Source organism: Falco cherrug, chromosome 4, assembly GCF_023634085.1.
Source record: "Falco cherrug isolate bFalChe1 chromosome 4, bFalChe1.pri, whole genome shotgun sequence".
NCBI classification, from domain to species: Eukaryota; Metazoa; Chordata; class Aves; order Falconiformes; family Falconidae; genus Falco; species Falco cherrug.
The window spans coordinates 77,705,173-77,721,050 of NC_073700.1; the positions used below are offsets into that span (position 1 = coordinate 77,705,173).

The 15,878-nt window shown below is 40.6% G+C and overlaps 1 protein-coding gene across 9 annotated transcripts in view; it reads left to right on the plus strand.

Moving 5' to 3' along the window:
- Nucleotides 1-15,878, plus strand: part of DYNC1I1 (dynein cytoplasmic 1 intermediate chain 1) — a 193,895-nt gene that overhangs the window by 31,631 nt on the left and 146,386 nt on the right. For 6 of the 9 annotated variants that reach the window (XM_055709572.1, XM_055709569.1, XM_055709574.1 and 3 more), the window contains 2 exons: nt 8,126-8,185; nt 12,220-12,335. In XM_055709572.1, the coding sequence (XP_055565547.1) occupies nt 8,126-8,185; nt 12,220-12,335 (176 nt within the window). The remainder of the gene's footprint in view (nt 1-8,125; nt 8,186-12,219; nt 12,336-15,878) is intronic. The other 3 variants (XM_055709575.1, XM_055709577.1, XM_055709578.1) reach the window with 1 other exon arrangement.

The following is a 15,878-nucleotide window of genomic DNA, read 5'->3' on the forward strand; positions in this document are numbered from 1 at the left end:
TATCCATGAACTGTGGATCCGTGTCCTAATGTGAGCACTGCAGTTCCTTTAAAGCATCTGCTGGAGCTGATAACATATAAAACTTCTGCCAAGTTCTTGCTTTACGTTTGTGATCATTTCAATTCTATTTTGTCACATGGACTTACTCTTGGTATAAAAATCAAGATTAAAATATTGTTTTAAAAAGAATTTTCAGAGTTTGCAACAAGAACAAAGCAACTTGTGCCTTCCCCATCTTGAACCTGTTTTTTATTGCTGCACTTCCAAAATGACCATTGGTGCTTTCCAGCACTTACGGTAAATCTGTGTCAGTTCGTAGGCTCAGCAGAAGCTTCTAACTATTTGAACTTCTGGCCTCGCAGATCCAGCCTGCTGCTCACAGTGACCCTTCTGGTAAACCAGCATAAATTTGCAGACTAAGATTTGAATAGCTAAAGCATATAAATTGGAGAATGACAAGATTCATTACATTAGAGAATGACAAGGTTCATTACATTGCCAGGAGATGATATTCTGTAATGTAGACCTGAATCGAAGGAAAGACTTTAAATATATCAAATAAGTTTAGCAGTTAATTTAATTTAATGGCTGATTTAGTTAGTGGAGTTCTGTGAAGTGGGAATCAACAAGGTGTTGGTCCAGTGATATGTCCCCACAATTAAAGGCATGCCAGAATTGTTCACACTGATTAAAAGTCAAGTGGATTTTGAAAATCATTGAATACATTCAGCAGCATGGCCTTGATTTAAAAGGAATTTTGAAATACACCTGTTTTAAATATTATTGGTCCTTGATTTTTTATGAATATACCTTAAAAAAAAGAGTAGTTTAAATTCCTGCCCTTCTGAGAAGGGCTGCTGTGGTTGCCAGGCAGCTGAAAGCGCTTTGCTCTCAGGGAGGTCATAGTTGCTCTTTTTGTTGGTGAAGACTGGAAGTCAGAGGTGTCAGCCTGCTTGGAAGTGTAAATGCAAACCCAAGTGTCTGGCTGTGCTGCAAGAGTGGGGCCAAACTCTTTTTTCCCTGAGTGTATTAGGGCATTTTATTTTATGATTAGCAGCCCAGCTCCAAACACAGGAATGCACGGTGGAGTCAGAGCATGCTGCTCTACAAGCATAAGTGAGCGTCTTGTTGAGAGGTACAAATTCTCCCTAACCGCTGATAGCCATCAAGCTTATAATGTGCTTCAGAAAACAAGTAGCACAAGGAAGGTATTTTCTTTTTGCCAATCCTTTCAAAGTGGAACAGATCCACAAAACAGAGCACAGATGGCAGCAGAATAGTGGCTTAAATGCAAAGCATCAATTGAGGCAAGTAGTACTTTTCCATCTCTGAGTAGTAGCTTTAAATCTTCTTTTCTTGATGTATTTTGGAGGCACACTTTAAATGTATGACAAATATCAGAAAGTGAAAATTATAGTGGAGAAAACTAAGATTATAAAAATATAGAATGAAAGGAACAAAACCAAACAGCTTATCTAGACATATATATTTTGAAACAACTGCAGCAGTTTCTCACCAACAGTTTCTTAGTTCAGATTTTCTATTCAACTGCAAAGTAGGAGCTTTGGAGAAACTGACACAACAAAGTACGCAGAACTCTAAAATTATGTAGCTAAATAATTATGCAGCTTTAAATTCATTCTGGCAATATTCAGACAAAAAAAGCCTAGATACATGTTGGATTATATATTGAAATTACAAATAATATTGGATTGTAATTTGGTGACAATATTTGTATAGTATTGAAAAAATGCATTCAAACACATCTTAAGATTTGTATTCTATTGGTGATTTCAAAACAGGTCTCCTGTCTCACAGTTGTTGCATCCAATATTTTTAAGACTACGTGAGTTGGGTGGAACATTTTTTTCAGTATATCATCCACGTGCAGGTGCACAGTTCTTAATGTAAGAAATTCTGAATCTTCTGGAAACTGTAATCCAAGCCTGTATTTTAAGCATGGGGCTCCTCATTGCATCCAAGTAAAAAACCAAGAATACTATTATTCTTTGCAATCCTGAACTTTCTGGTTAGCTCTTTTTTTCTATTTTGCTGCTTTTGCTAGTTGCATTGCAAGGTAGAAGAAAAGAAAGCAAGAAGCAGTCTGAAGTTTGCAGACTCTCAAGTAGCTTTCCTGTCAATGCAGATAGCCCCTTGGCTTTCCATCGGGTGCTAGCAGGGGGGTGTAAGGGAGAGCACAGAATCACACAACCAAGAGTGGCTGAGGTGGAAAAGCATCTCTGGAGATCATCTAGTTGATTCCCTCTGCTCAGAGCAGGGTCATCTAGAGTGGGTTACTCAGACTGTGTCCAGCTGGGTTTTAGGTCTCTGAAAGGATGGAGACTCCACAAACTCCCAGGTTAACCTTTTCCAGTGTTTGACTAGCTGCACAGTGAAGAACTTTTTTCTTATGTTTAAGTGGAGTTTCCTTTTCTCAGTTTGTGTCCATTGCCTCTTGTCCTGTCACTGGGCACCACCAAGAAGAGTCTGGCTCTTTACTCACCCTCCCAAGTCAGCCACCCAAGTTAGTTGGGCTGTCCCTCCCACATTCTTTGTGGACAACCACCTCTAAAACCATCCTCACAGATGGGGTCTAAGCTGGGTGCTCAGAACTGCTGCATGAAGCAATCTCTGGTCTTTCTGTTTCTATGCAGAGAGCCCATGGTTTCACTGCTGGAGCACTTCATTTAGGTGCCTGAAGGCAGTATAGATACCCACTGCAGTGTCAAGACCCCCTGCTACCAGCCATGGGGAATGTGAGACTAGTCACATTCACATAATTTTAGAAGCATTACTTTTGTAAGGAAAGGTGCTTTGAGACTTCATATGCTGTGCGTGACTATATGGTGTGGGTGAGTCCCTCCTTCATTTCTGATCTGTTTCAGTTCAGTAACAATCTATGCTCTGCTTAATGGGATTGGCCTTTGGTCTCTGAAAACCTCAGCACAGCTTAATCTGTGGAGTCATGGCACACTCCTTCACTGTTTTTTAGGGTTAGGAGGGCATAGCTATTTCCCACACAAAGGGTCATTTTAGGACATTGCTGTTGCTGCAAGGGAAGTTGCTGGTATTGGGACCTGTCAGGTCTAATGGTGTTTCATTAGGGACACACATGGATACCTCAGTTCAGCAGATACCTCGGGACTCAGTACACTGTCAGTGCGGTTTTCTCCCAGTCTGGAAATCACAACAGCTCTTGGTGACAGGAAATGCCAGAATATGCTGTTTGCTTTTCTCCAGTTCTGCTTGGAGGTGTGATTTGCAATGCTGCAAAGAGATTTCTAGCCCGCAAGAGGCCCCTTGGGAAAGCAGGGTTTGCTGTTATTTCTGTGAGTAGCCTTTTTCAAAGCATGGATTTTCAGGCCTGGTTGCTCTTGACCTGGGACGGAGAGTGGGGAGAGGAAGTCATGCAGAATACGATCTGCAGCATCAGCAATAGATAAGGGTGGATTTGATTTTTAGCTTCAAGGAAGCAGTCACGGCTAAGCTGCCAGTGTGTTGCACACTGGTTGAATCAAAAGTGTTGGATTTGGGTACTTACTAAAGCCAAGTTGTACTGCAATCTGACCATGATTCCAAATATTAAATAGAATTTCATGATGGTGATTTAATAAGTATATGTATTGGCATCGATGTCTTATGTGTTTCATATACTATCAAGGAGGCCAGACCCGAAGTTGCTTAAACCAGCTGAGAAGTTCTTATGGATTCCAAGCAGTTTTACATGACAGACTCCATGCCTCATTAATGCATTCCGAGGTTAGGAACTTTCCAGAAGAGTTCAAATATTTTATTTTATTTTTAGTTTATTTGTTTTCATTCTTTCCACATTTTTAATCTACATAATTGACATTATGCAATCACAATAAAATCTTCTGGAAGTAAGGTTCCACAGGGCATCCTAACAGATGGCAGAGTGCCTGGTTTTCTATGGTAATAATAATACAGAAAAGGGAATGCTTCTGTTCAAATTGCTTTCACCTCCCACCTTAAATTTTGCAATGGTCTCAGTCCTCTTAAAACTGTGCTCTGAATATCTCCCTAATACTTTGACATGAATTCAGCACAGAAAAATGTAACAAGCTGCTTTACCATCCAGTCCTTTAATAAATGTATGACATTTGGGTTACTTCCTCCTGTTGGTTTCTCTCTGCAGGTTATTCCTCTACTGACTGAGGAAAAAGAAGATGCATTGTATCAAAATTATCTGGTACCTTTTCAGTACTATGAGCTGAAACAGCACCAACATTAATACTGTCCCACATTCAAGAAAAAAATTATGGAGATAATAATACAGAGCAAATAGAGAATACTAAAATATGCCTATCTAAAGGAAGAGAGTGAAAGCAGATCAGTTTCAAGAGGGGTAATAACACCTGTACCTTTTCTACTTAGTGCAAGATCTAAAAGCCCTCATTCCCTTCATGCTACTTTAGAACAATCTGTTATTTGATAATTGTTACAGATTTTATCCTGCAATTAGTCAAGGGCAGCTGCTGTGCACTGAACACGTAAGAGGAAGATTGATAGCAGCACTATTGTTTGTTACTGTGTGGGAGACTGATACAGCAACCAGCCTTGAAACAATGTTGGGAAGTCTTGATTAAAGTAGCGTCTGTGCTGTCTGGGTGGTGGGAACGGGCAGATCTGGCTTAGTCCCGACCGTGCTGCTCACGCTCAGTGAGTTTCCACTGTCCCTTCCCATGCCACGTGCATGCTTCACCCATGGGAGGAGGCTCAGCTCAGGTGGTCGTAGCAGATTTGTGGAAGGATGGGAAAGAAGTGCAAGGGAGCACTGCTTTTCACTGCTTGGTCTAATGCTTGTCTCTTTTCCCCATAGAAGTATTAAGCTAAATGTTTTGTATCTCTTCTACATAGCTCTGTGCAAAAATCTATTGAATCCAGGGACTTTCACCAACTTGTGTTCTCTGAAAGGGTCCACAGTGGGAGCACCTCTGCCTGTCTGCTGACCTACTGGTCAAGCAGTTCTCCTAGACCATGCACTTGTCTTCAGTAACATTACTCCCTCTGCCCCTGTCTTTGGGTGACTGGAAGTCCCAAAGCTAATTTCAGTTTTCTTTTATCAAGAAGAAAGAGGAACAGCACCTAATCATTTTCTTCATGAAGAAATCTCTGGAGAAGGAACTCGTGCGCTAGATTTGAAGAAGACTGGCACCGCTTTTTCACTGAAATCCAAGGGCATTTCACAATCCCCACAGAGAACTGTCCACAGAACAGCAAGCATAACAGTGATGTTCATCCAAATGATCAAGGAATGTCATACGCTATGTCTGCTCATCACAAACAGATTAGCTTTAATTTCCCGGTCTGGATGACAGCACAGGCTATTCAACATTGTCTTCGGGTTGCTAATCCTCAAAGAATCTGTTTCTTTTTCAATGTTATTGCCATGGAAACTGGCTAAATTGCAGGTCCGGATTACATCTTTACTGTTCACTCACTTCCATTTCGATCTGCAGACATTCTTCAGGTGCCAGGAAGAGGCAAAGGACAAATCAATGTAATTCCTTGAAACATGTAGTTACTCCCTGTGCTCTCCAGTCTCCACTATGTGAGCGTAGCCACTTGCATTCTGTGTCTCCTAGGGCAAGAGACTTGAAACCTGAAGATCTGCTATCTGCAGCCTCATTTTCTGCAATAACATTGCTCAGCCAAGCTTGAGAGGACAACATAGCAGATTGCTTCCTTATCTATTTTTCAAGCCTTTGCAAGTGGTAACACAATGATGCAGAAAGAACAATTACCGTTTGGAGCACAAATCTAGGAAATGTTTTGCAGATGCACTGAAACTGTTGAAAACAGGTATAATCAGGAGTCAAGGAGAATTGCTATTAAAAGTATGTATCAATGTCAAGAATGGTGAACTCTCTATGTCAGAATCCAGAGAATGAAGTACTTCAGGGAAGAACCTGTCTCCACTACATGTATGGTCTGCATGTAACAAATGATGGCCAAACCATAGGTGTTGCTATTCTCATATCTTGGGGATTTGAGTGCTGCCCTGAGTATGAGACCTCTAAATTTATTTTGTTTAGGCATTCAGCTGTGTAGCAGGTAAATGTGCCCTCTCTTGTAACCTGGTCTGGATTCTTAGAGGTGGAATGTAGGGGCTGTACCTCTTCAGAGACCTGTTGCAAGCTCTTGTTTTAATCAGATGACAATGGAGTTCTTTCTGATGTAATAGTCTTTATTCCTTGGGAAATTTTGTAGGTGTGAAAGTGGATGGGGCAGGGGAACTGATACGAGTTATGTATGTTTTCTTTTAAGTGTTTGGAAAACCTGGATATGCATGTATAAGTAGCCTCTAGGGGCAGCCATAAGATTAGAAACTGGCATTTACATTGCAATTCCTAATACATGCTACTGACCTTGGTGACATTACAAGAGTAATTTTCACTCAGATAGCATTTTTAATGGAGTATCTCTAATGCATTAGTCACTGTTGCCTTTGCCTTGCATCAAGCATTCAGATCTTTCCACTGTACTTGAGCTACAGTCAAGTTACAAGGAAAAAAATCTGTTCTTTATTACTGTATTGTTTTGTCTCCAACCCTTTTTTAATACAGTTCTGTTCTGGAGAAGTCTTTCTGTATCGCCCTTACATTGCATGGGAAAGCACCTTTGCATTACAATTCTTCATTCTTTTTGTATGTGCAGGGTGTTGAGATTGATTCTCTTTCACTCTGACAAGACTAAGTGCAACACATGCCCTTGTCTGTCTCTCCAGAGAGTGAGTTAACATTGGTAATAGAATGGGTGAATTTACTAAGTACAGGAGGTAGCATAATTATATGGCTTTAAGAGATCTATTTCTAGCCTAATTCAATAACTTGTTAGTTTATGTGAGTGATTCATTGGCAGAGGTTGCTACTGTTGCAGAAAGCCTTGTGTAAACTGAGCATGGCTGGTTATGTGGCTGGTTTTGGCTGAACCTGGTTATATTGTGTTTTCTGTTTCCTCAAAGTTTGTATTCAGAAGAAATGAGGGGAGTTTTTAATTTTGAGGACTATCAGTATCCAGCGTGTCTGCATGACTTGCTTGCCTTAGTGAAGGAGCGCTTTCCTTTGCTTTAGCCTCTGCTAGTGACAGCAATGCATAATCTAGTGTTCATACTACAGGAAAAGGTGCTCAGGAGCTAAACTTGTATTCCTGATTCTGCCATGGGTTCTGACAGTTTTCTTGCATATGAGATGTGGCTTCCCAAGGGTAGAAAAAATAAAGTAAAATCAAGAGCCAGGGAATGAGTGGGCACTTTTAAAAATGTTGGCCTCAATATGTCAATTTTTGTATTTCTAAATTGGGGGATTATAAGTATTTCACAGGACTCCAGAACGGCTCTGTGAGTGGTTTAGAGAGAGTAGCATGACAAGTTGCACTGCAATGCAAGGAACAATGTCTTCACTTCAGTCTATACCTCTGGAGCATTCGTACATCTGGTGACAGTCCCATATGACAGCAGTCCATTAAGAGTCTGTCATAGATCTGATTTCCTCGGATGTATCATTCCCCTCTTCCCCAGAAATTTTATCTGAAGGAAAACGATAATTTGTTTATTTGCCTCAGATGCCCCCAGAATATGTCAGAGCTGATGTCAGTGTGCCATTTGTTGGTGTGTGCACTACGTGATGTTTGTGCCCAGAGCACTGTTTTACCGTCAGTCTCAGGAGTGTGCAAAGGGCTAGACTCTTCTTCCATGGAGTCTGTGGCAAGTGCTCAGTTCACCTTATCACAAAACCATGTTTACAATAAATTGTGCCTGAATATTTCACAGATTATTGTGAATACATCAACCATAGTGAAAGAGTTAGAAATCTTTCAAGAAAAGGAAAAAACCCCAAACGTTTCATTAGCCAATATCTGAAAGGAAGCCCAGCTTCTTCCCTTTGTTTACCAATAATATGTAATTTGAATAAGTTGCCTGCCCTGTCACAGTTTGACATACAATCCTTGTTGACATACCGTGGCTGTCCCTTGCACTTGGAGGTTGAATGTACCTACATAGAGCATGTAACTAATGAGATGGGGTTTTGTTCATCCTTTCAGTTAATTCTGTGTATTCTTTTTTTTTTCCCCCTTTGTGCTGCACGGCTGATTACCACCCTAGGACCTTGCAATGGGACACAGACCCCTCAGTGCTGCAGCTCCAGTCTGACTCTGAACTTGGGTATATGTCAGCTCTTTTTGTTATTCATTTATCATTTCTTTGCAAGGATTATCTTGAAAATGCTTCCCAGTTGAGCTGGTTTTATGTGATTTTCATTTGCTTTGTTGACTCAAAAAGACCATAATTTAAGTTTCCTTTTTTTTTACTTTCATCAATAAGAAGCTTCAGCAAAGCCATCTTTAGTGGAAAAAATCAACTATTTAAAGAAGCTTGTTAAAAGCTGCTATTTCTGTTGCTTGAACCACAATACAAATAACTATTTCATTACAGATGAAATGTTATTGTTGTGGCACATAAATGTGCATGTACAGTTACATTGGCCTTGTTTGTACCTGTTGATTCAGATTTTTCTCTCTGAATCATTTGCAAGGTACTTATTCCCCTCCTTCCTCTCTGCCATAGTTATGCTGTTTCCACATGCAGTAACGATTTCCCCTTTTTCCTTAGGAGCGGTATATGTGCTTATAATTGTACACTTAACTATGATGACAGTTCAAGAGTAATTGGCATCTTAGTTGAGTTCAGGCCAATCAAGATTTTTTAAATTGTACAAGAGCTATAATTATTATTTTCTAGTTTGGGATGGAACATTTCTACTCCAAGCATCTGAAACAAATTAGTTAATTGAAATAATTTAGAAACGCCTATCTGCAGATATATTCTCTATCCTCTAAAAAGGATAGGTGACAGTCCCTCAAGTTCTTCAGAACCTGAGTCACGGGCAAAACCAAATCACTATGTTGAAGAAATTACCCTACCTATGAACTTACAGACTTGCCTGTCTGAGTGGCCAGGCAAGTGTCTTATGCTTTTACTAGTTCCTGTAAAATTCATTCACCATTCTATAAGAAAAAGAACAGTTTCCCTTTAACTACTGATTGACCGTGTTCCCAGCTGCAGTTACGGATGTTAAAGCTATTCACCAGGATAGATCAGAAAGAGTGGAATGTATCCAGAGAGCTTTCTGAGCAGAGAAAACAGAGGGTTTCTGCACATCCGGAACTGCTAGGAATGTTTGTAATTTTCACCTGGCTTCAAATACATCCAGCTTCTACAACTTTACCCAAACTCTACCAGAAAGGTAGAGTTTTTTGAGCTGTATTAATCTACAGAAACCTTTTAGAAATCTCAGCTGTCCTTTCTCAGAAGTTTGGATTAAAAGATGAGCACTATCAGGAGCAAGGTTCCTCAAATGGCTGTGCAATGCAAGTTCCTTTATTTGACTCACAAAAAGATAACACTGTGTGTAGCCACAAGACTTCAATCTTTTATAAGCAGTCAGTGCAATGACAGAAAATAAGCACACCAAAAAGTAAATCCACAGGTATAACAAGTATACTCTGTAGTGGAAGTCCTGCCCCTTTTGAAAGAAAACTGTCTTTGAAATCAAGGTGGTTAGACACAGGACCAGACTTCCCTCTGGTGTCATGAGACTAGATTTTAAAAAAAATACCGATGCAAAAGAATCCTGCAGTCAGCAATTAAATCATGTGTGTAGCAAAACACTTCTAGCAGATACATCTTTCTTCTGCCACCTACAGACAGAAGAATCAATTTTAATGCATGGACTTTTGTTACTGTCCTCCTACTGACATCCCATAGGCTGTTCTGAAAGGAATCCTTCAAAGCTTATGTGCTCTCTTAAGATGAATATTCAGCAAACTGTAAGTGATAAGAACTGTGAGCACCTCAGGTGAAAAGCAGGGATGGGAAAGAAATACACAGTTTAGTGCTGCCCTAAAAAGAACCAGAGTAGAACATTACAGTCCATATTTGAAAGAGTCCAGATCTGAAAGGATGCTCCAGTTGTCCCTAAGTGCTTGGGGCCAAGGGCTAGGCCAACTTAAAGTTACACAAGAACCATTACAGGTTGCTACATGGTACAAAAAGGATATAAGAGGCCAAATTCCTTCAGATGAAGAGATGCCTCCCTGTTTTCATCATTAATTACTGGTATATGGACTACACTAGACATTTGTACAGGTACCAGAAATTCCTGAATTGGAAACATTTTAGATGAAAAATTCCATGCATTCTTACAGCACAGTGTTGTAGCTCAATTCTTGGTTAGCAGCCTACAAAGAGGTTAACCCAACTAGCAGTTAAATGCTGCTCTCCATTAAGATTGGTGTTGCCCATCCTTGGACAGTTGAGAAGATACGGAGTGACCTCATGTGAAACTTGTTAGAATTAAGTGAGGTTCTAGTCAGGCCCAGATTACACACATGATTATTTAAAGACTATACTTAATCAAGACCACTGTCAAGAAGCTCTTTCAATGCATAAGGCTTAAAAATCTCAGTAGATGGAACCAGGGGCAGCAGGGGACTGGTTACATAGGAAAGTCTAACTGACCAAGTAGGTGAGAGAGATTGTGTGTCTGGTGCTGCAGGACAGAAAAGCACATGGGATTTTGGCAGGTTGAGGTATTTAATTAAAGCTTGAATTCACACAAACACTCATTTAAAGCAGCTACAAAAACATACTGCTACTATAGCTTTCGTTAGCTGAAGTGTACCATAAGCTGTAGAAGTTTTTCTGCCCCCAGCAATGGTGTAGAAGTTTTTCTGTAGGATTTTTTGACAATCCTTGCTTTTGTTCATGTTGGCAAAGTGACAGATGGTTGTAAGAAGGGAGACTTGTTAATTTTCCCTCTTTGAAAGAAGAAAGACTCAGAGCTATAACAACTATTTCTGCTCTAGTGGTTTGTTACATGGTACAGCTGATTCATACTGATTACCTGCTGAATCTAATTGCATTCAGCTTAATAACAACTCAGCCAGTAAGATAGATTAGAAAAATATATAGCTGATGTAGCATTAACTACCTGAAGAGTTCAGTAGGTGTCATCTAATGATGACAGTTTCCTTTGGAGATTCCCATTTCCTTTCAGACATCAATCTTAATTGAATATCTAAACCATTGTAAATTAATTAGATCAAAACCCCTTTGACCTCTGTTATTCTGACAATCTGGAAAATGGAGAGGATATGGATAATGCATATGAATTTTCTGCTTTTCCAGACTGCTCTCTCTAATCACATGGCCATTCAGAAACACCATGGCCATGAATTTATTTCCCATAAATGTATAAGCATGTTTGCACTTCTTGATCTAGGCAACTGGACCTGTTTAGTAGATTTGCTTATTATGTGCATATTCTTTTCTCTGCTGAAAGTTGGCATTTTTTCCAGTAAAAAACTTGCAAGTAACCTTTCATTTATTCTTCCCTCCCTACAGACAGTCAAACAATATTCAGGAAATAAATTGATCCACACACACGCTGTTGAGTGAACTGTGTATGACTAAAAGTGTTCATAACCATGCTCAGCTGTCTTTCTTCTTTTTCCCTTACCCACTTAGAGTTGCCTTTATTGATTCATTTCATATGGCTTATTCAAAGTAAAGGAAGTAGTAAAAAAAAAAAACAAAACAAAACTATACTTGCCCTGTTCCAGCTGTGTCTCAGAGCTCCCCTCCAACCCTTGTATTAGGGCTCTACTAATCGTAAACCTCCATCAATTCCACTACTAATGATTCCTGTGGAAGGGAGAATCTCCTGCTTTATGGAAATTACCCACCTTGCCAATTAAAGGATCTGTTACTGCTCTCAGGTGAACATCTGACAGTCCTAATGCAGCCAGGTTAACACCCTCTGGGCCCCTTCCACCATTGTGTTTCTCAGGCTGAGGATTAACCCTTTTGAGAAGGCAGAACTTAACAATGATGGTATGTAAGAGAATTTTGTTGTGTGTTGCAAGGGGTACAAGCAGGTCTTTCTCTCTCCCATTTACAGTCCCTCTGAGCAGCATGATCTAGAAGTTCAGTAACTTGTACTTTCTTGTTGCAAATGGTTCCCAGGTTAATTTTCTTCATTGCAGTTAGTTGCCTCTCATGCATAGTGTATTGTGTGTCATCTTAGCGAACACCGAAGTATTTTTTTTTATCCTGTTCATAAAAGTAAACACTCTTGTTCCTGCTGCTGATTTACATTTAACACGGCTAACCTTTTGATGTCATGTATTCTATCTTAGACGCAGACTGCACAAACTAGGGGTGTCAAAGATTACCCAGGTTGATTTCTTACCTCGAGAGGTGGTATCATACTCCAAGGAGACGCAGACGCCTCTTGCCACGCATCAGTCTGAAGGTAAGATTTCAAAAAACATTTTCATAGAAAGTAAGTAGTTGAATAAGAATTAAAGATTGTGAGAAAAATTGTAGTAAATCATAATGTAGCTAATTGTTACATATTTTCTACAAGCTGGGTATTGTTTATGTGATTAATGGCTGTTCTGGTGAGAATAATTATAATAATGACTTTAAATTCAGGTAGAACAGAGCTACTTCTGTCTTACAATGCGTTGTGCTTAGATAGCAGTTTAATGAGAAAACATTTTCAAATAAATCATTATGAATGTAATTAAAATAGTGGTTTGTTCCATTTTTCTTGCTTTCTCAAGGAAGTTGTGCTTTGTAATGGTGTGATGGAAAGTTGTCATTGGATATTTGGTCAGTGTAATAGTGTCTCCCTCCAGTAGATGAATCTTAGGAGAAGTTATAGTTTAGCTCCACATGCTGAAAAAGGAGGCTTACCTACTCTGATGTGGACAGTCCTGCTTTCTCTCTGCTGATGAATCTGTTATCTGTACTCATGGAGCTGTTTGTTAGCTTTTGGCTTTCCTGTTGATAAGTAAATATGTGGCGTGGTTAGTAGGGGAGTGCTGATCTACCTGTTTCTCAGACTGCACACTTGCCAGTGTTGTACTGCAGAACACTGGTTGCAGGTCAGTTGAAACCATTTAAACTGAATGTAAAACTGTATTAGACTGATGTAATTTACATACTACTGCAGAGCAGGTAGAAGAAGAAAAACTGAAGACAGTCTTGACTGTAATTTCTGCCATTAGCAATGAAGGATTAAGGGAATTTCAGCAATTGGGTGCTTTCCTGAAGCAAATAGTGTAGGACTCCATCAGGCTCCATACAGAAGAAGGTTTGAGTAGGTTGCAAAAGGTGTGTGGGCACATCTGTGTAAATATAAGTTACTGTCAGGGAAGATACAGTGATAAACATAGCCATCTTTTTTTTCTGCAACTGGGTTACGAGGTCTGCCTTTAAGAAACCAGGAATGAAAACTGCTGAGCTAGATACTCAGATTCTACTTTCCCAGACCACAAGTTTACTCTGGTCATCTGTTGTCTGAAATAGTGCCTTCAAGCGTCCACAACCCTGTTGCTTGGATGCTGCTTCATAAGCAAGCATGTCCTGACAGCCATGCCACTTTAGAAGGAGAGGTTGCCTCAGGAGCTGCCCTTGTTTGATCCAGCTTGTCTCCCCTCATCTCTCTGGGGCTGCTGAAGCCTCGAGAAGGTGGGGTTTGCCCCTGTGGTGTTGCCTTCCTGGCTTGAGACCAGTAGGTGCTCAACCCTGGGGCATCGTCATGGACACAGTTAGATCTGACGGAGAGGATGTCCTTCCTCCCTGGCGCAGGGCCTTTGTCCAGTGCAGGCTATGGATATGGGGAGGTGAAGACATGGCTTGGATGTGTTCACCTCTCTCAGGCCTGCAACTCCCACGCTCATTAGCTGACATGACTCTGAACAGGCCAACCTCTCCTGAGGAAGCAACTTCTTCCAGTAAGTTGTTCTTGGTTTTTTCCAAGGAGCTCTTCAACTATTACAAAATCATTTTCTTGTGTAGACAAGAGGACAATCTCCTACCCTTCAAAAAGCCAAAAGGGTGTGCTGCTGTGGAGCCTGGCAGTCAGGGCAGCAGGCACAGAGGGCAGTGTGGCTTGTCTGGGTCTTCTGACAGAGGAAGCTCTTTTTCCTCACTTGTATGAGAGAAGATCAGTGCAGAGCCATGAACTTCAAACTGCCCAGGGCAATCCTGTGAGGGGAAGGTCAAAGGGTGTAAGTGCGTTTGGTGACTGGATTTATTACCTTTCATGTTCTCTGTGTCGTCACGGTTAAGGAAAAACCATCGACGGAAGTAAAGTTTTAAAATGAAACACTGAGAAAATATCACACGATCATTTCCCTCAGATGTGTGTGGGAGAGAAAGTTTAACTTGTATTTCCTTTCCAACCTGCTGCTAGGGAATCCTCTGCACACAACTTGGATGTGAACATGGCCCTGCACCCATCACGGAGAGTCGGGAAAGTCTGGTTATTCCATTGGAATGTTATTTAATTGGAAACCGTAGGGGATAAATAAGCTCTGTGATTTTGGTCTCCCAGGTCTAATGGAAATGAATTCTCGGGTTTTGAATTCCCCAGGCCTCTTTATGAATGCTGGGCCCTTCCTACTGTCACTCTAAACATGAACAGCAAACAGAGGGGAATTCCTCAGGAGAGCAGTTCCGAGGAGCAGTCTCCACACTGTTCCTATGCATTCATGTGATAAAATACAGCCATTATCTTTTCAAGGTAAATTGTTCAGCCATTACTATGGTTATGTGCTCAGTTATTCAGTTTCTGAAGCCTTAGAGTTTGAGAAAAGAAAAAAGAAACCCCTTATTGACTTAGATGAGTCTGACACCAGCTTTCGGAATTGAGTCTTTCGCTACCTGCCTTGGTCACTGGAAATGTCAAAATGCAGAATTTTAGGATGAGATTGTGATACGCTTGCATGTTTTTTGGAAGACAGCTAATAAACTGTACAGCTGGTTGGAAAGATCTTTCCTATGATTAAGCCACTGAAAGAGGACTTTGAGTCCTTTCAAAGTTCTGCAACTTTTCTGAAATGTTTGTATCAGTTTTTCTGCACATTGCTTCTCTAGAAAGGAAAAAAGAAACTCTGAGGTACCTTAGACCTATGGCTGTTGTGCAGCTCAGTGGATGTAGGTCTTTGGTAATGGTAGTTCCCCACCAAACCTTATACAACTGGCAAAGGAAAGCTTCATTGTGACAAGTACGGTGTAGTGCCAGAGAGCCAGATGCTATAAGCAATGAAGTCTCAGTATGTCAGCTGCTAATTTTAGAAGAAATAATGTGGCATTATTCCTCACTGTATAAAAACAGATCAACTCCTCTTTTTCAGAACAGGTAATTCACTTTATTTCAGAGGAATAATGACATGTCATTTCCCCCACCCACTCTATTATTTAGGGAGATGTGTATATGCATCATTCAACCCTTTGATCACAAATACCTAATTCTTTTGCTTTTTTTAGGTCACAGTAAGCTTCAGCCTTTTCTTCCTTGTAGGATGGCTTCAAAAACACCCAAAGCCAGATCTTGGCTCTGGAGCCTGAGAAAAAAAGTGTTCTTTTCTCTTCCTCCTTCTATAATTGAACTTGGATTTAGGTAGTTGTAGGCACTGAGAACATTTCACTTGTGCTGTCTTTTGCATTCTGGAGTTAAGACCTAGACTATGCCAAATGTTTTCTGAGAGGTCTCTGGGACACATTCCTTCACTGTATAGAGACACTGACATCGCCCCAGAATAGCAGCCCCACGTAGCCTTCGATGGTTGGACCCTCCAGAGCACTTCAGAACTGCCCTTTGCTGAAGGTACACCTGGGAGAAAGCAGCAACAGAAAAGCCATGGCCTGACCTCTGCCCAGGATGAATCCATCACTGCCATACAGCAGTGGAAGGAGATCTGTGTATCTGCCTGCAAGCTTCCTTTACAGATAGGAAAACAGCCTGCACATTCAAGCTCTGCTGGGTACCTGCCTCTGTTTCAGC